General features: G+C 38.3%; 2 protein-coding genes across 3 annotated transcripts in view; one reads left to right on the top strand and one right to left on the bottom strand.

The window, feature by feature from the left end:
* MTREX (Mtr4 exosome RNA helicase) overlaps nucleotides 1-7,820 on the bottom strand; it is a 144,016-nt gene extending 136,196 nt beyond the window's left edge. The window contains exons 1-2 of the mRNA XM_030843294.2: nucleotides 7,437-7,820; nucleotides 644-781 (exon numbers count right to left, since the gene is read on the bottom strand). Of these exons, the coding sequence (XP_030699154.1) occupies nucleotides 644-781; nucleotides 7,437-7,564 (266 nt within the window). The 5' untranslated portion in view covers nucleotides 7,565-7,820. The remainder of the gene's footprint in view (nucleotides 1-643; nucleotides 782-7,436) is intronic.
* Nucleotides 7,821-7,832: 12 nt separating this feature from the next.
* Nucleotides 7,833-19,002, top strand: part of DHX29 (DExH-box helicase 29) — a 48,032-nt gene continuing 36,862 nt past the window's right edge. For both annotated transcript variants that reach the window (XM_030843249.3, XM_060295776.2), the window contains exons 1-4: nucleotides 7,833-8,195; nucleotides 15,815-15,888; nucleotides 16,927-17,040; nucleotides 18,168-18,297. In XM_030843249.3, coding sequence (XP_030699109.2) covers nucleotides 8,012-8,195; nucleotides 15,815-15,888; nucleotides 16,927-17,040; nucleotides 18,168-18,297 — 502 coding nt within the window. In that variant the 5' untranslated portion in view covers nucleotides 7,833-8,011. The remainder of the gene's footprint in view (nucleotides 8,196-15,814; nucleotides 15,889-16,926; nucleotides 17,041-18,167; nucleotides 18,298-19,002) is intronic.

Below are 19,002 nucleotides of genomic sequence, written 5' to 3'. Positions count from 1 at the left end.
CACAGGAGTAAATTCTTCATTGTAGTGCCAAGCTAGAATATCGCAAATGAGAAAAGCAAAGTCATGATCATCGCTACGAGAGGAAACAGGTCAACCTAAGAAACTGTAATCAATTTCTAGAAAGTTCCAACTTTTGAACTCAAAGAAACACCCAGCTATTTCAGCCATACATATCCATGGGTCTCCCTCATTGATAGTAGTATTGAGATTCATAGCCACTCTACTGCTACATGCAACAGTGAAAATCTAATTCCTCCTAATGCTCCTTCTCAAGTATTCCCTTCCATTGTGTCAGTTTTATTCTTTCCTTTTATCCCACTCTTCCAATGATCCTCTTCTAAGACATTAACAAATAAATGAAATGGCATTTCTTCTTTTTAAAAAAATCAGGCTTCAAGATTCTTTCTTAAAATTGGATTCAAAAGTATTACAAGCCTTTCTTTTCTATATTGTTTTCCATTTCCCCAAACTTACATAATTGTCCTACAGTTATATGTTTATATGAATATATAAAGAATATTTATTTTCATTTCTCTAATACAACAAATATTTTCATAAAGTAACAACATATAAGCAATTTTCAAAACTTCAGGCAACCACCCAACTTAAGAGTTACTAACATTTATAACAATGGAAATACTACCTTAAGTCTTCAGTTATTGACCCTTCTACCCTGGGCTTCTTTCCAAAAATGGGTTCATCTGTGCCCTCGAAGTCTGCATCTCTCTTGTTTTTTCCAATATTAGTTGACTCAGATTGTAATTTACCATCAAAACGTTTTCTGAAATGTGAACGGTTTAGAATGAATTCTGCAATAGCACTTCTTACTTTAAGGGTGACTCCATAAAATATTATCCCATGTATATTATACACTATTAACAAAAAGTCATGTAAATAGATGTTACAAATCAAAAGTGGCTAAAGCCCAGAATACTCTTTATTTTAACTAATGAAACTGAATACTACTCCTCTTTCATTTCATAGTTTCTTCAAAATTCTGTTCTAAAAATATTTTGCAACTCACATTAACACAACTATTACTAATATAATATTCTTAAAAACTGTAAAATACCATTAGACATTTACATGAACACTTTCAATAAACATTTAATGCTTTTCTAAACGGCATAATATTACTATTTGGGAGAAATTTTTTTTATGTGGTTGGATTCACTGGTCAAAAGTAGTGACAATAAACAGTGCTTTGTGGATTGGATAACCATAGGGGAAATCAATCTGACCCCTATGCCAGTTATACACAAAAATCAATATGGATATTAGATCTAACTGTGAAAGGCAAAAACAACAAAGCCTCTAGAAGATAAAATAAGAAAATTATCTTTAGGTATTACTAAACAGGACATAAAATTGTTAACCAAAAAGTAAGTTTGCTAAATTGGACTGCATTGAAACTAAGAGTTTCTGTAAATCAAAAGGTACCATTAAGAGAGTACAGAGAAAAGACAAAGTGGGAGAAAACACAAATGTAACTGACAAAAGGCGTATGTATCTAAAATAATGGAAGTGACGGCTACAAATTAAAAAAAAAAAGATAACCCAATAAAAAAATGAGCAAAAGACTAGAACAGGCACTTTACGAAAGAGGATATCCAAATGACCAATAAGCATACGAAAAGGAGCTCAAGAACCATTAATTACCAGGAAAATGGAAATTAAACTATATTAGATCAGTGGCTCCAAAATCATTGATCTCAGAAATGAGAGATTTTGATTTTGATTTTCCAGTCTAAAAGTTACTGAGGATTCCAATGAATTTTGTTTCTGTAGTCTTATCTATTGATGTTTACCACATTAAATATTAAAACTGAAAAAAATTAGTATTTTCCCAAAAAAATGTTAATGAGAAGAATGGCATTGTTTTATATTTTTGCAAGTCAAAAGTAGTGACAATAAACGTTTGTTTTCTGTAGTCTTTGAATTTTGTTTCTGTAGTCTTATCTATTGATGTTTACCACATTAAATATTAAAACTGAAAAAAATTAGTATTTTCCCAAAAAAATGTTAATGAGAAGAATGGCATTGTTTTATATTTTTGCAAGTCTCTTTAATGTCTGGCTTAATAGAAGGCAGCTGGACTCTCATCTGTCTCTACATTGAACTTGTGATACAGTTTTTGGCTGAACTATGTGAAGAAAAATTCAGTCTCCTATAGTTGAAAAAGAGCAGGCTTTTCAGGTAATTGGGAATATTCCTCTGATCCCACACTAAACCTCAATCATACTTCGAAAGTTACTGCCAGAGCTACAGTTAAGAATTTTACAAACGGACTTCCCTGGTGGCGCGGTGGTTGGGAATCCCCCTGCCCGTGCAGGGGACACGGGTTTGTGCCCCGGTCCGGGAGGATCCCGCATGCCGCGGCGCGGCTGTGTCCCTGAGCCGTGGCCGCTGAGCCTGCGCGTCTGGAGCCTGTGCTCCACAACGGGAGAGGCCGCGGCAGTGAGAGGCCCACGTACCGCAAAAAAAAAAAAAAAAAGAATTTTACAATGTTGAGCAAAAGCCAGAAACAAAAGAACATATTCTGTATGAATCCAATTACATTATATTTACAAACAGAAAAAAAACTAACACATGTGATTATCGCGTTAGTCACTTTACTGGGGGAAAAAGAGGGATTTCTGCAATATTCTATTTTTTGTCCTGAACAGGGCTTACACTGGTGTGTTCACTATGAAAATTTGTCCCATGACTTTCGCACTTTTTTTTTGTATGTTTTATTTCAACAGAAAAATTTTTTAAAAAAAGAGTCAACAAATAGTAGTACTGATCTATATGCTTGAATAACATTTCCATAATGAAGTTTATTCTTTGATGCTTGGCAAAACCTGAAATACGTAATTCCTCTCACGCCCCATTTAGTGGAATAGGTATTAACAGTTGTTCCATATTACTTACATGAATCTCCTTTGGACAAGCAATCAATATCCTTGGCCCTCAGTAAAAGACATGAATGATAATTATGATCCCTCTAGTTCTAACATTTTATTATTCTTTCTGAATTAGTAAGCATCAACCAAAGCATTGTAATTAAACCTACTAGGAGTTGGTACAACTATAAAACAAAGAAACAGGGCTTCCTTGGTGGCGCAGTGGTTGAGAGTCTGCCTGCCAATGCATGGGACACGGGTTCGTGCCCCAGTCCAGGAAGATCCCACATGCTGCGGAGCGGCTGGGCCCGTGAGCCATGGCCGCTGAGCCTGCGCGTCCAGAGCCTGTGCTCCGCAGTGGGAGAGGCCACAGCAGCTATACCTTTGAGAAGCTTAAAACCTAAATTCATTGTAGAATACTTTCCTTCAGAAGAGCTCCATTATTCTTTAATACTATATTCAACTCTCTATTCAACTGTATTCTTATCTAAACAATTGAATGATTCTAATCAAGTCTCGACATCAGCAGCTGTCCAAGATATATACATGCAAGTACCTATATAACTTTAAATTTCTAGTAACCATATTAAAATAGTTTAAAAAAGAAACCAATTTTAATGTATTTCATTTAACCCAAAATATACAAAATATTATAATTTCAGTATATAAAGATAAAAATGATGTATTTGACATTTTTTATAACAAGTTTTCAAAATATAGTGTATATTTTACATTCATAGAACATGTCAATTCTGATTAACTACATTTAAGTGCTCAACAGCTACAGGTAGGTAGTAGCTATTACAGGAGTCCCCCCTTATCTATGTTTTCCCTTTCCAAGGTGTCAGTTACCCAAGGTCAACTGAGGTCCAAAAATATTAAACAGAAAATTCCAGAAGTAAATAATTCATAAGTTTTAAACTGGATGCCTTTTTGAGTAGCATGATGAAATCTTGCACATTCCTGCTCCATCCCGCCTGGGACATGAATCATCCCTTTGCCAACAGTATCCAGCCTGTTAAGTCACTTAGTGGCTGTCTAAGTTTTCAGATCACTGTTGTACTATGGCAGTGCTTGTGTTTAAGTAACTCTTGTTTTACTTAATAATGGCCCCGAAGCACAAGAGTAGTGATGCTGGCAACGCCAAAGAGAAGCCGTCAAGTGCTTACTTTAAATGAAAAGGTGGGGCTTCCCTGGTGGCGCAGTGGTTGAGAGTCTATCTGCCAATGCAGGGGACGTGGGTTCGAGCCCTGTTCTGGGGGGGATCCCACATGCCGCGGAGCAGCTAGGCCCGTGAGCCACAACTACTGAGCCTGAGCATCTGGAGCCTGTGCTCCGCAACGGGAGAGGCCATGACAGTGAGGGGCCCGCACACTGTGATGAAGAGTGGCCCCCGCTCTCGCAACTGGAGAAAGCCCTTGCACAGAAACGAGGACCCAACACAGCCAAAAATAAATAAATTAATTTAAAAAAAAATGAAAAGGTGAAAGTTCTCAACTTATATATTGATATAATTATTTCATTTTATTTTCAGTAATTGTTAATCTCTTACTGTGCCTAATTTATAAATTATGCTTTCGTAGGTATGTATGTATAGGGAAAATCATACTACATATAGGGTTTGGTACTATCCAAGGTTTCGGGCAACCACTGGGGCTCTTGGAACCTATCCCCCTCACATAAGGGTGGGGGACTACTATAGATTGCATAGTTCAGCTCTAGATATAAGGACAGTTTACAGTAAATACTTGAAGATAAAAAAGCTAGTAAAATGACAGCATAAGAAAGCAAATTCAGGATGTGGAAAAGTATACAGGACAAATGAGCTGGTTTCTCCTTTCATCCACCCCTCCAAAAGAAATCAATAGCGTAAGGAAAAAAGGGACTGTTGTAAAATGAAAGACTTCAGGGATATAACAACCAAAACAGTATAAGGGCTTTGTCTGGAACCTGATTCAAATAAACCAACTACAAAAAAATACCTTTGAGACAACTGGGGAATCTTACTGTGGATTGACTATTCAATGATATCAAGGAATTATCGTACATTTTGTTAGGTATAACAATGGCATGACAGTTACGTTGGAAAAGAAAGTCACTATCAACAAGAGATGCATACTGAAATATTTAGGGAGAAATAACATTATTAGTAGCATTTGATTTACAAAAAAAGGGTGTGGGAATAAATTGACCATGACTTGATAATACTGAAGCTGAGTTATGCGTACATGGAGTTTTTCATATTATTCTCTCTCTCCAGACAATTCTCATAAAGTTTTTTAAAAAAGCACCCACTTGGTCTAGAGTATTAAATATCAATACAAAAGACAAGATCCTCTAAAGTTCCAGGATTTGCCCTTCTGTGTTATACAAATCAGATGGAAATCATGCTATACATATTGACTACGATACAAATAATTATGATAGTATGATAGTTACAATAAGGCAAATTGGATTTTTCCCTAAAAATACCTAGACGTCTAGGCCTAGTTAGAAGTGTTGGTAGTAAACAAAGTTCCGTAAGTTAATCATGGTCTATATTTTCTTATGTATTTCCTTTCTCTAATGTTCACATATTTCCTAGTAAAATTAAAATATAAATTGTTTTTATATCCTACAAATTTTCACTTTGGAAGGTTGCAGAAACAGCTTACCCCTGATACACTGCAAAGTGAATTTTCCCTGAGTAATTCTGAAACAAAGTATTTACCGCAGTAGAAAATTATACATGTATCATCTTCATAACATCATAGTTGCCCATTCAAACTACAGAAACTATTAATTATTCCTGTTTGGAAAAAAATTAAAAGAACCTGTCCTCCTTTCTCATTTTCCCTGAAAAGTTCTCCAAGACTACTACACCCTCTAACTCAATGAGAGAGGAAGACTATTTTTCTCCTTTGTTTCACTCTTATGTGACACTTCAAACTCCCGATTGTTCTAATATCCATCTAATCTCTATGTGTGGGAAAACTATACTTTCCCACAGGAATCTCCACTTCAAGCAGGACCAATTGAAATAGCATCCAAATATATACCTACAGTTCTGGTATTTCTCCAAACCCAGATTAAAATTGCCCAATGGATACTTCAATATGGATATACTATCATCACTTCACTTTGTCTCAAGCCAAATTAATTTCGAAATCAAAATCTCCTATAAATTTCCCTATTTTTCTTCTTCCTGATATCCAAGTTCAAAACGTCTCTTTTGACCCCTCTTCCATTGTCCTCCTTAAATAAGACCTGTCAATTTTTTCCTTCACAACATTTTATCTTTCCTTTTCCTTCCTTCTGTCACCTCCTGAGTTGAGGTTTTTATAATCTCATAATTATATAACTGAAATACTTTTTAATCTACTTTTTACTATCAGTGTCTTTCCTCTTTCAATACATTGACTACTGATACCAAATTAATTTTTCTAAACTATCACTCTACCTATCCAGTCTCCAAGTTAGGTAAAAAACACATGTTCACCTGGGTTTTTAAAATGAAATCAAAACTCATATGCTTGCTGTTCAAGGCCCTTCATAATCTAAAACCAATTTATATTCTCAGGCTTATCTCTTGTAGTCCCTAAGCAAACACTCCGCCTAGCCCAATTTGTGCTACAAAACAAAACAAATCCAAAAAATTCTCAGCGGTCAATAAGGAATCATCTCAACACAGAATAGCTTCTTGCATGTAAGGCTCTCTAGACATCACAAATAGCTCTCTTTCCTTAACTTTTATAGCACTTAACTGTATATACAGCTTATTCTATTTCAAGCTCCTACTAACTCTTTAAAATATGTATCTGTACCACCTCCTTACCTCAAATAAAAGTTCCTTGAGAGCAAAATCATGACTAATTTAATTCAAGCATTCATTGGGTATCCTCCCCCAACGTCAAGAGTAAATTTTATTCATTACTAATGAATCATCTTACTTTAAGTTTCGGGGACCAGTAATTTTTTTAAGTTTTCTTAATAAAATCAAAGAAAGCCAGCATTTGAGAATCTATTATGTGCTAAGCACTGTTAGGCGCTTACACATACTATCTCGTTTTCTCCTTACAAACACCCTAGTGGTTGATGCTATCACCTCATTATGGGCAAGAAAACTGCAGCCTGGAGATTGAATCTCTTTCCCGTCTTCTGCTGTCTGCCCTTTCCCCTCCCCGTCAATCCAAGTCACATTTTCTAAGCTTCTTAACCCTTTACTCAACTGGTGATTCGTTTCCTGTATTGTGCCCAGTATTGTGCTGGAGCTGGGGGTATAGAAACTAAGAGACACCTGACCTACCCTCACGACCCCAGGGCGCAGACAGGAGTAATAGGCCTTACGCAAGCGTCAGAAGTCCACGCTGCCTGCGGCCACTGGAGAACGCCAAAACCCAGCTTCCCCCAAACCAACGTTCTTCCTCCCTCCTCAACATTTTTCTCAACCCCCTTCACTTCCCAACGCCACTAACTTACACCCTACTTCTCGTGGTCTTCAGAAGAGTGGAATTTTCTTCCCTCAACACTGAGAGAAAAAGAAAAAAAGACATTTCGGGACATCTTCCTTACCCGGCCTTTTCCGCAGACCCTGGCGGCCCCTTCCATTTCCCCTTCTCCTTGTCTTTTTTGGCTCCGGGCGCAGTGGTCGGGTCGTCCTCAAACACGCTGAAGAGCTCATCCCCAAAAGCGTCCGCCATCTTTCGGAGCTGCGAGACCGAATCTCCCTCCTACCCAAGATGCTCCGCGACCGCACCGACCGTGACGCCAAGCGAAGCCGCAACAGGGGCCCGTGGGAGACAAAATTAGTCGAGTCACGCAGCCCCGGAGACTTTTTCCCTGCCTCCTTTTTCTCCTTCGACCTTTCCTTTCCTCTCCTAAACACCGGCGGATAGGCAGCTCCTTGGCTAAAGAGGGAGCGAGGCGAGGGTTCCCAGCACGCAGCAGACGCCTAGGTGGGCGGGCAGGAGGCGGGACCTTGGTGAGTCGGACCAATTGCGAAGCAGCGGTTGTAGCAGGGCCTAGAAGCCCGGATGGAGGACGCAAGGTGGCGGCGTGGGACTCGGGGAATGTGAAGAGCTTCTGGAGGCGGTGCGGGAGTGGTTCCGGGACCTGGACCGGGAGGAATCTTCTGCCGCAGCTGCAACATGGGAGGCAAGAACAAGAAACACAAGGCGCCGGGGGCCGCGGCGGTCCGGGCCGCTGTATCAGCTTCCAGAGCCAAATCCGCCGAGGCCGGAGCTGCTGGGGAGGCCCAAAACAAGAAGCCTGTGGTCAGGCCGCCCCCTTCCGCCGCTACTAGCAGCACCAGGGATCCCCGAGTCAAGCAAGGTACGAGCGGTCGGGCCCCGGCCTCCTCCTGAACCGCTACTGCCAGTCCCGAGGGAGAAGCCTTCGCACCTGGGCGGACCCTCGGTCTTAACATTTCTCTCTTTCACACCCGGAGTTGCTGGCTCCCCATCGGGTAGCCTTGTTTTAGATCAGTGTAAGCTGCTTGGGCCTCCAGAGTTCCGACGGTAGCGTCCCCCAAACCTCCACTTCATCTCCTGAGAACAAAAGAAATTTGCATTAGCTCCCGTTTCAGTGCGGATCCGTCCTGAGCCGTCATCTAAACCAGCGAGGCGAATGCAGAGAGTAGTGTGTGGAATTATTAACGTCCTAGAGCCAGACCCATTTTCTACTTGCTTCTCAAACCATTTTCAGCCACGATGTAGCGTTTCCACGTGTTGTGCAAAAAATAAGTACTTAAGAATTTCAGCACTTACACACCGAATATGGGTAACCTATTGTAAAAATTATCAGCGATCTTTACCGCAGCAGTGCATTTTTGCTTACTGTGTAGTTTGGTTTGATAACTCAATTTGGAGATTGCCGGTTCTGGCTGCAGATCAGCAGGCCACTATTACAGCTGATTTGGACAGTTATACGCTGTTTTCTGCTTAGCTTGTTTGCTTGTAGTTCTTACTGAAACGTAAGTCTAGCAAATATTTGTTGAAAACCTACTGTGTAATTGGCATGAAGTTAGGGATGGGATGAGCAAAACAGACAAATCATCTCTCCTGGAGCTTGCCAATCTAATGGCGCACACAGCCATGAAGTAGTTACACAAACGTTGCTCTATGATTGATAAGTGCCACAAAGAAAAGCTAAGGAAGAGAATTTAACAGCGTAATCTGATTTTTACTGGGGAAAAGGAGGAGTAATGGACAGTCTCTTTGAGAAAGTGACAGTATCGGGAGGATGAATAGGTGTTAATGCTGTACAGAATGGGGGAAATAGTATTCCTGGCTGAGGTAAGGAACACTATTGTGCAAAGATCTTGAGTCAGGAAAGAGCATGGACCTTTAAGATACTCAGAATGTAAGCACTGCCTAAGGAGGAAAAGAGATGAAACTGAAGAAGTAGGCAGGTAACAAACCTTCACTTAGAAGGTGAATAATAATTCTTTGCCCTACAATATACTGTAACCCTTTAACTACAAAGTTATTATGCCTGCAATTACAAATACATAGAATATCTCCTTAAATATTCTGTGGCACTTTTACTCTGTGAATCAGCCTCTTTCTAACTCTGTCTTTTCTTGATATTCCTCTGAATTCTTTGAACTTTTTAATAGTCATTTGTTCTATTCTTTGGCTTCCCATTCTCCCAACCCCAAAATATGACCATTACTGTAGGTGTCAGTCTGTGACAGTATGATTCTCTCTCTACAGCCCTTTCAGGAGAGTTCCTCTACTTCCATTACTTCTGTCTTTTCTTTTGTAGATGACTCCTCAGTCAACATGTCCAATCCTGGTCTATTCCAAGCTCAAGTCAACCATTTCTGCATTTACTTGGATTTTTGGCCCTGTTTTGCAAGCACGTCAAATTTAATAACATGGCTAATACTGAACTATACTTCTCTCCCCCAAACTAGCTTCTCCTGTGACTTCTTTGTTTCTGTTTTTCCATATTCCTCTAACCAATGTCAATAGTTATTTTTTATGTCTTCCTTTCTTCTTCACATCCGATCTGTTGTCAAGCTCCGTGCAGTCTTTGCTTATTTCTCTTCCATGTATGCCCTTTTCACTTTTTTTTTTGCGGTACGCGGGCCTCTCACTGTTGTGGCCTCTCCCATTGCGGAGCACGGGCTCCGGACGCGCAGGCTCAGCGGCCATGGCTCACGGGCCCAGCCGCTCCACAGCATGTGGGATCTTCCCGGACCGGGGCACGAACCCGTGTCCCCTGCATCGATCGGCAGGCGGACTCTCAACCACTGCGCCACCAGGGAAGCCCTGCCCTTTTCACTTTTGATTTATACTGGTCACACCTCAGTTTAGGCACTCATGAATTTCTGGAGTACCAACACAGCCTTCTAATGGGTTTCCCTAGCTGTGCTCTTTTTTCCTTCTCCAGTCTGTTCTGCATAAAGCATCAGATTGATCTTTCAGAACCACTGCTTTGATCATGTCACTTAACAGTTTTTTCTACAGCGTCTTCACTGACTTTGTGATAAAATACAAACCATTCAGCTCGTATCTAAGACCCCCTTTCTAGCCTTTTTACTAGTTCCTATATTCAGCTCTAGCAAATCTGGTGTATTTTCACTGCTCCAAATGCAGCTGTTGGCTTTCTGCCTCCTCATGTTTATTCTTGCTGTTTTCTCTCATTTGGAATGCTATCTATCCCTAATGCTATCTACCAGAATCCTGTAATACCCACCCCAAATATCAACTACTTTTTGAATTCTTCTGTCTCCCCAGCTCATGTATATCATTGTTGTTTGAATCATTCTTTTTGATGTTTAGATCTTGCCTATGTGAGCAATTATACATTTTATCTATCCTATAAAATTGTAGGGGGTAGGAACAGTTTTATGGTTACATATTAACATCCCTCAGTATCTAGTCAAATGCTCTGAATATAGTCATCCAAAAAATTTCTTGGGTAAGTGACAAGGAAAATTTCAGAGGAGTTACTAAGACCAAGAAATCAAAAGAGAGAAAATGAGAGGTTATCTACCAAATTTGTAGAGAATTTTTTATAACCATAAATCAATATATATAGCAGTATAAATAAAATGTTGTAGCAAGATTGCCACATGATTTTGTTTTCTTTTTTTCTGTCTGGATATTTTTATATTACATATAATAGGCCTACTTGGAAGAAAAAAGTGGAAAAGTACACAGAAAAAATGATCTCTGAACTCTTTGTTGTTCCTAATGTAAATGTAACTGTTCTACTCCGCTTCCATCTCTCTCTCTGGCTTTTCAAACAATTTGAAGGATTGTACATAGCATACTTTCTCAAAATTGGACTCTCATCTAGAGGTAGAAAATGACTGGTGCCACGAAATGGTTCTTGGCACAATCCTGGGTATTCTTCCACTTCTATTTTTTCATTTCTTTTGTTTATCAAATAATGTTTGAAGAGCTACTATGTGCCAGGCAAGATTTTAGGCACTGGGGATACCACAAGAACAAAACAGACTGAGATCACTGCTTTCAAGGGGCTTACATTATTGGGGGCTGGTGGAGGGTGCTTACAACCATAAGGCTTGTGTTTGTGAAAATTCTTAAACCTAGTTGAGACTTAAAATCTTAAGAGGGAAATAAGACTAGGGGACTGATGTCATGAATAAATTCATAAAAACCATTATAGTTTTTAGGGTCACCAAAATAAAATAGAAAAAGTGCCATGAAAGTCAGAAAACAGTGACTTGGTAAAGAATAAATTGGGTGGTGGGGTCTGTTTTGGTTTAGAACAGAGATGGCTTTTCTGAGGAAACCTGCTGAGATGATTGGAAGCAACCAGTTATTAGATCTGGAGACAGAATGTTTGAGGCTTAGGCAACAAGGGCAAAGGCCTTAAGGTGGGAACAAGCTTGGCATGATGCAGGAAGACAAGAAGAAAGACTGTATGGGTGGAGTGAGTGGGGCGGGGGGGGGGGAACTGGTGTTTGTATTAAATGGGGAAGAGACCTTAGCTAAGATTAGTCAGGTAGTTTTGGCAGTATGGATGGACTTCCTCACAGACCCTGACTGCTTAGATTATATCAGCTAACTCTAATTTATTCTCCAGATACGCTATACTTCCCCTTCATAGCCTATTTGGGTAATTAGTTGCTTAATTACTCCACCAGAATATGAGTTCCGTGAGGACAAGATTGGGTCTTATTTATTCCTGACTGGGTCTCTTGGCTGGTTTGGTTCCCCTTGCAGATGTGTACTGTTGGGCAGAAGGGAGCCACAGTGCCTCAGTGCACCTATCACCAGCACCAGCACCTCGAAGTGAATGTTTCAGTGATAGTGGGTCGTTACAATCACTGTATGATGTAAAAAGCAATACTGTATAAAAGGAAAATATTCCATAAGAAAAAAGAGTATTGGGCAACAAGAAATTGATTCTGGCTGATGCTTCTTTTTTCTTGCTAAGTCATCTTGAGGAAATCACTTAGTTTTTCTGTGCTTCAACTTTAATGTAATAAATATTTTTGAGAGCCAGTTACATATGTTCCTTTGTTCCATGAACAGTCATTATAAATCTGAAACCCTTAGTGCTTTTGCCTGAGGGATACATCCTGCACACTAACTTCCTTATTTCCAGTCAGACTTCCAATAACTCCCTTCATCTGAAACAAAACCAAAACTTGTGGAGAAGGGTCTCTAAGCAGCAAGAAAGGTAGCTGTCATACATCTTATGCACATTACTTGGCAAAAGAACGGGGACCATTTTTATTCCATGGCCTATTGACTTAGAATTGTATTTGAAAATAGGGTTACTCATTTACAAGTTTCAGTATCTATTTTCTTCTGGTGCCATCACTTTTTCCTAGGTAACAGATTAGAATTTGGGGGTGGGGAGTTATTAGGTTGACATTCTGAAAGGTGGCAGCTGACAGGAGAGAAGACCAAAGAATCACTAAATAGAAAATTAGAGCAGTCTCAGGGAATTGGGTAGCCTCTGCAAGCCTCTGAGCAAAGTCATAGATACTCATAATAAGTAATGCATCATGAAAAGCTTTGAATTTTGCTTATTGTATGTATTATGGCAAGAAGTGTAAATACAGTTTAGAAGGATTTCTATCAGGTTGTTTTAAAATGCATTTCAGATTTTGGAGTTTTCATTCATGCCGATTAAAAATCTTACATGAACATGTTTTAGGAAGAATTTGAAAATGAAAGGGCCTTACTGGTTTACTTGATTTAATTGGTAATATCCCTGGCAAGATCTCATTATTGCTTCAGTTCCTCAGAGTATTGAATAAAATGAAAACATACCATTTTTAGAGACCCTGATTGACACCCAGCGAATTCACAGCAGTGTGGGTGTTCATTCCCCTCCTGATAGTCTGGGGACTTAGATCTTTTATTTGCCCTCTGGAAGTTAGCAGTATAAGCTGACCTCAAGGAAGTGATATGGTCGCACGTTTTAGGTGGAATGGTTGGAGGAGAAAAATGAGAGCTGACTGCAATCTTTAATTCACTAATTTAAAAAACAAAACCAATCAGGAATTCCCTGGTGGTCCACTGGTTAGGACTCGGAGGTTTCACTGCTGGGGCTCAGGTTTACCTCCTGGTTGGGGAACCAAGATATCATAAGCTGCGTGGCGTGGCCAAAACAAAAAACAAAACCAAAAGACACTTATTAATGGAATTTACAATCTTACCTCTGTCAGTAACACAGGAACCTGAACTGTTTCTCAGTATTGTCTTGGTAATGAAGCATTCATCTGTCTGTACCTTTTCAGAAAGGGTTATAACTGGGGCCCCTCCATGGGTTTAGGGACCTCTAAAACTGATTAGTGTGCTAAATTTGTGAATGAATTTACTACAACTGATAAGACCCCCCAGAAATGGTTAAAGACTACTGATATATACTCTCCTTTATAACCATTGACATGAGTTTATGAGCAGGGTTACCAGGATTAAGGTAAAGTCTGAGACTAAAAGATGAGGAAAACCATACCAGGAATACCAGAATTGTTATTATCCTTTAATGTATTCTAGGTAGCTTTGGGTACCTTCTTAACTATAGCACAGAAGTAATTCAGGGACCCACCAATGTTCCTAGTTCAGACTGCTCAAATGTAAATAGTTATTTTCAGAAACTTTGGTTTTCCTTTTTAAATGCCTCATTATATTAACTAGCATCTTAAAATGAACAACCCAATGTAAGTCAACAGAGACTAAAATCCTGGACTTTATAATAAGCAACTCTTTAATGTTTAGGTTTCTCAAAGTGAAAAAAAAATCCTATTTTAAGGTTTATAAAAGCAGAGTAACAAGGTTTTGTACGATTCTAGGATTATTTTTATATAGCAGTGGTTCTCAAAGTGTGCTTAGGGGATCCTGGGGAACTTTTGAGACCTTTCTAGCAGAGGCTTAATGAGATCAAACTATATTCATAATAATTCTAAAATGTTATTTGCCATTTTCATGTTCATTTTCTCTCTAGTGTACAGCGACTACATGATGTGTGATATTACAGAAGACTGAATGCAGAAGCGAGATGTTAAGAGATTTGCAAAAGTAGAAAACAATTTTTTTGATTTGGAAAATATAGTTATTTTTCATAAAAGTACTATATTAACATGTAGTAGGTTTATTTTTAATGAATTAATAAATATTTTTTAAAATTTCCCTTTTGGGACTTCCCTGGTGGTCCAGTGGTAAAGAATCCACCTTGCAATGCAGGGGACGTGTGTTCAATCCCTGGTTAGGGAACTAAGATCCCACATGCCGTGGGGCAGCTAAGCCTGCATACCACAACTGCTGAGCTCGCATGCCTCAACTGGAGCCCACGCGCCTCATCTAGAGAAGAGAAAATCCACATACCACAACTAGAGAGAAGCCCGCACACCGCAACGAAGAGCCCGTGTGCCTCAACAAAGGTCCCACGTGCGGCAACTAAGACCCAACGCAGCCAAAAATAAATAAAAATAATAAATCTTTAAAAATAAATAAAATTTCCCTTTTAATTTATAGTATGATAAATATCAATATTATAACCTACATAAACAAAAAGTATTTGGGATCTTCAATAATTTTTAAGAGAGTAAGGAGATCATGAGACCAACGTTTGAAAATAAAATGTGTTCCTTCCCGGTTATTCATTGTTAGAAAACTGTTAATATATAGCATTTCTATTGACTGGAACAGACTTGGCAACTGTAGTGGGTTGAGTAGTGTTCCCCAAAATTTCATGTCCACATGGAACGTCAGAATGTGATCTTATTTGGAAAAAAGATCTTTGCAGGTGTAATTAGTTAAGGATCTTGAGATGAAGTCATCGTGGATTTAGGGAGAGCCCTAAATCCAATGACTAGCATCCAGAGAAAGGAGACAGATTTGCATACAGAGAGACAGGGAATAAGGCCACGTGAAGACCCATTTTAAGAAGGAGGCAGACAAGCCAAACAACACCTGGCGTCACCAGAAGCCAGAAGAGGCAAGAAAAGAGTTTTATCTAGAGACTTCAGAGGGAGTATGGTCCTACTGATACCTTGATTTTGGACTTCTAGCCTTCAGAATTGAGAGAGAATGTTTCTGTATATTCAGCCACCAAGTTTGTACAGCAGCCTTGGAAACTAATATAGCAACCTTATACTCAGTAGGAGAGAATGATAGGAACTCCCACCTCCTTTTTGCCTTAGGAGGAGTGCTTTCTCTTCAGAATTACCCATCTTCTCTGCCAGGAATCAAATATCCTCTGAGAGGTCTTACTTCAGCTAAGTGCCAGGCATTTACACTCTGAGAAACTAGTTAACCTAGAGAGTGCTAAGCGGTAGAATGTTTTTGCTAATTTAGCGGAAGTATTGCTGACTTCCAGATTGAGTTATTTGGTAAAGTGGAAAAGAAAGAGCTGAAATCAAATATTTAATGTTTAGCGATCTTTAGAGGAAAATTAAAATAGTGTAATGGATATTAATCATTAAATTACCTTGACTGTTCATTGTCTGTTATATACAGGTCCGAAAATTTATAGTTTTAATTCTGCAAATGATTCTGGTGGTCCTGCAAATCTGGATAAATCTATCTTGAAAGTGAGTATCAAGGTTTTGAGTCATTTCAAGAAATGTTACCTTAAAAAAAAAGATATACTCTTAAATATAAGCAAGTGATGGGGTGTTTTAAATTTTTGTAAATAGTACAGTAATTCCTCATCTATACTAAATAAAAGTAAATCGTACACATCTGTTGAGAGCCTGTAAAAAATTAAGGAAGAGCTGGATAAGGTCCAAACTTCTAAGTATATCAACTTCCCTTTCTCCATTTGTCACCTCTGTGAAGTCCATCATAACTCACCAGGTTATTTTCCTGGTGGTTCCATCAGCACTTCTTACATCTTTCTAAATAATGACTTGCTGGGTTACAGTTTATCATTTTATACATGTTTCCTGTGCTAGACTGAATTCCTGAAGTATGTTTTTGTGCATTGCTCGTAGTGAGCATCAGTAAAGATGTGATCAAAAGAAGGTAGTTTTGAAGGTAGTTGGCTGTATAATCTTAGGTTAAACATATGGAAACAGCAGAAGGTAAAATGGCCAATAGGAAAAAGTAGAAAACAAACTCTGGAAGCCAAAATAATTTGTGTAACCTAATTATTACAATTTATATAAGCTTTTACTTTTACTTGATTTGCCCTCTTTTTAGTGTAGCATCCATTCTTTCAGGCAGTGTGCTTGGGCTGGTTTACATTAATGCAAATTTTTGGGTTCCATCCCCAAGGATTCTGATTCAGTATGTTTAGGATAGGGCTTAGGAATCTGTCTTCATGATGGCAATCTAAGGGTGGTCCAAGGACAGAGTCTTGAGACATACGGCTTCAAGAGGCTTTATAAAAGGATTTTTGCCTTGCCACATGTTGTTGCTTTTTCCGTAGCCCATTTTTTCTTAAATATATGGTAGGAATGTGGTCCAGTGAATGGTATTCCAATATATGATAATCACTGTATCTGATTTCAGCTGAAATTCTGGGCTTGGTTGGAAGGGATATAGAAAACTGTGTGATTTGCTTCTAATTATTTAATTATTAAATGTTATTTATCTTCTAATTAATATGACCTTTTTGGTCTCAACAGGTGGTAATTAATAACAAACTAGAGCAAAAAATTATTGGAGTGATAAATGAGCATAAAAAGCAAAATAATGACAAGGGAGTGATTTCTGGAAGACTTACTGCCAAAAAATTACAGGTATTTTGCAAACTTTTTTTAAGTTACTTAGTTTTAGTGGAGCATTTTTAAGACAGCTCCACATGTGAGATAAAATGACTTTTCAACTTCCATTGAAATTTCATATAGATTAGTTCCATCTTCAAGAATAAGGAAGGAACTGTGCCAAAAACAAGTACATGCATTAAAATATTGATATGAAAACTAAATTACATTCCCAAAATTATGTTGGACTTGTGGTGGGCACTTGGCTTACATTTTCTCTGACACACCAATCCTGGAAAGTATTTTGCCCCAATTTTCAAATGAAGGAAATGAGGCTTGGAAAGATTACATATATTATAGCCTGAGGTTTTTAATTACTAAGTAGCAAAGTAAACAGAGTCTGGATTTGAACCCAGTCCTGCCCAGCTGTAAAGATCATGCTTTAGAAAGTACAATAAAAAGCTTTACTTTATGTCTGAACATGTTCATTGAAGCACTGCTGATAATAATAATAATAAAAAAAGTAAACATCTTAAGTCGTCACCAATAGGAAAATAGATTATGATATGTCTACCCAGTGGAATATTCTTTAACTATTAAAATTGATGAACAGTTTCTAATAATTTGGGAAGATGCTTATGTTATAATGTTAAGTAAAGTTTGTTTTTACAAAATCATAGAAAAATGACTGAAAGGAAGCATACTACATTGCAAACAGTATCTTTAGATAGTGAGAATATGAGCAGTTTCTCCTGGTCCTTTTTTATTTATCTATAGTTCTCAGATTCTCAATACAGTGAGAGGGACTTCCCTGGCAGTCCAGTGGTTAAGACTTCGCCTTCCAATGCAGGGGGTGCAGGTTCGATCCCTGGTCAGGGAGCTAAGATCCCACATGCCTCAGGGCCAAAAAACCAAAACATTAAACAGAAGTAATATTGTAACAAATTCAATAAAGACATTAAAAATGGTCTGCACATCAAAAAAAAAAACCTCAATACAATGAGCACATTTAACTCTTCTAACTGGAAAAAAAGAGAAAAAAAGATATTTTTGAAGTTACAATTTGTGTCAGAGTTTCTGGTTTAAAATGAATGGGAGAATAGACTTAGTAATGAAAAAAGAGAAAATTGACAGAATGACTTCGTTACATTTCCCTTTCATAGGATTTATACATGGCTTTACAAGCATTTTCATTTAAGACTAAGGACATTGAAGATGCCATGACTAACACACTCTTACATGGAGGTGATCTTCATTCTGCCTTGGATTGGCTCTGTTTAAATCTTTCAGATGGTAAGCAGTATTGGCATAAATATCTTTCAGTTTATAAAACCTTTTGAAGTAATTTCAATGTTTATGATATTTGTATCAAGCTTTGGACTTGTACTGAAAATTTTTTTCACTGTTATAATTATTTATTTTTAGGATGTTCTTACACTTTTGTAGTCTTTTTAGTATATTCTTCTTAAAGGTTGTAGTCTGTGCAAGAAGAAATTATTTTTTTGTGTGCTGCTTTCAGTTGTTGATAGGCATTTTACAATGCACATAATACAGCAGATTCTCAAAGTTTGCCTGTCTGTAACCTGTCAGGCTGTGTATCCTCGTTTTGGTTTAGAAATTAGGGCTGTCTGGCTTTGGATAAATAATATTTAATTAAGCAGAGCGTCAAGGTTGTAATCTTTGGCAAGAACCTGGAATGCATATTGCTTCTATGACTGATTAAGGATACTGTCACATGTTGTGACAGGCAACCAAAGAGAAGGGAGGGTTAAGATTTTCTTATGGAAATTTAGGAGTCTAGCATATTGAGGGTGAAATAAATGGTCAAATAGAGGTGGGCTGGTTATCATCTAGAGAGTGTTCCCACTGGTTTGATAATAAAACGAGGTTCATCATAGGATTTCTATTCCTAGGAGATGAGCAGTAGAATAAAATTAGGTGCTCTTTGTCTAGACAGAGTTTATGTGAGTGTTTAATAAATATTTGTGTGTTTTATGT

The sequence above is a fragment of the Globicephala melas genome, chromosome 3, assembly GCF_963455315.2.
Source record: "Globicephala melas chromosome 3, mGloMel1.2, whole genome shotgun sequence".
Classification (NCBI taxonomy): domain Eukaryota; kingdom Metazoa; phylum Chordata; class Mammalia; order Artiodactyla; family Delphinidae; genus Globicephala; species Globicephala melas.
The sequence above is the reverse complement of the archived record's forward strand: the minus strand, read 5'-3'. Positions and strand labels throughout refer to the sequence as shown.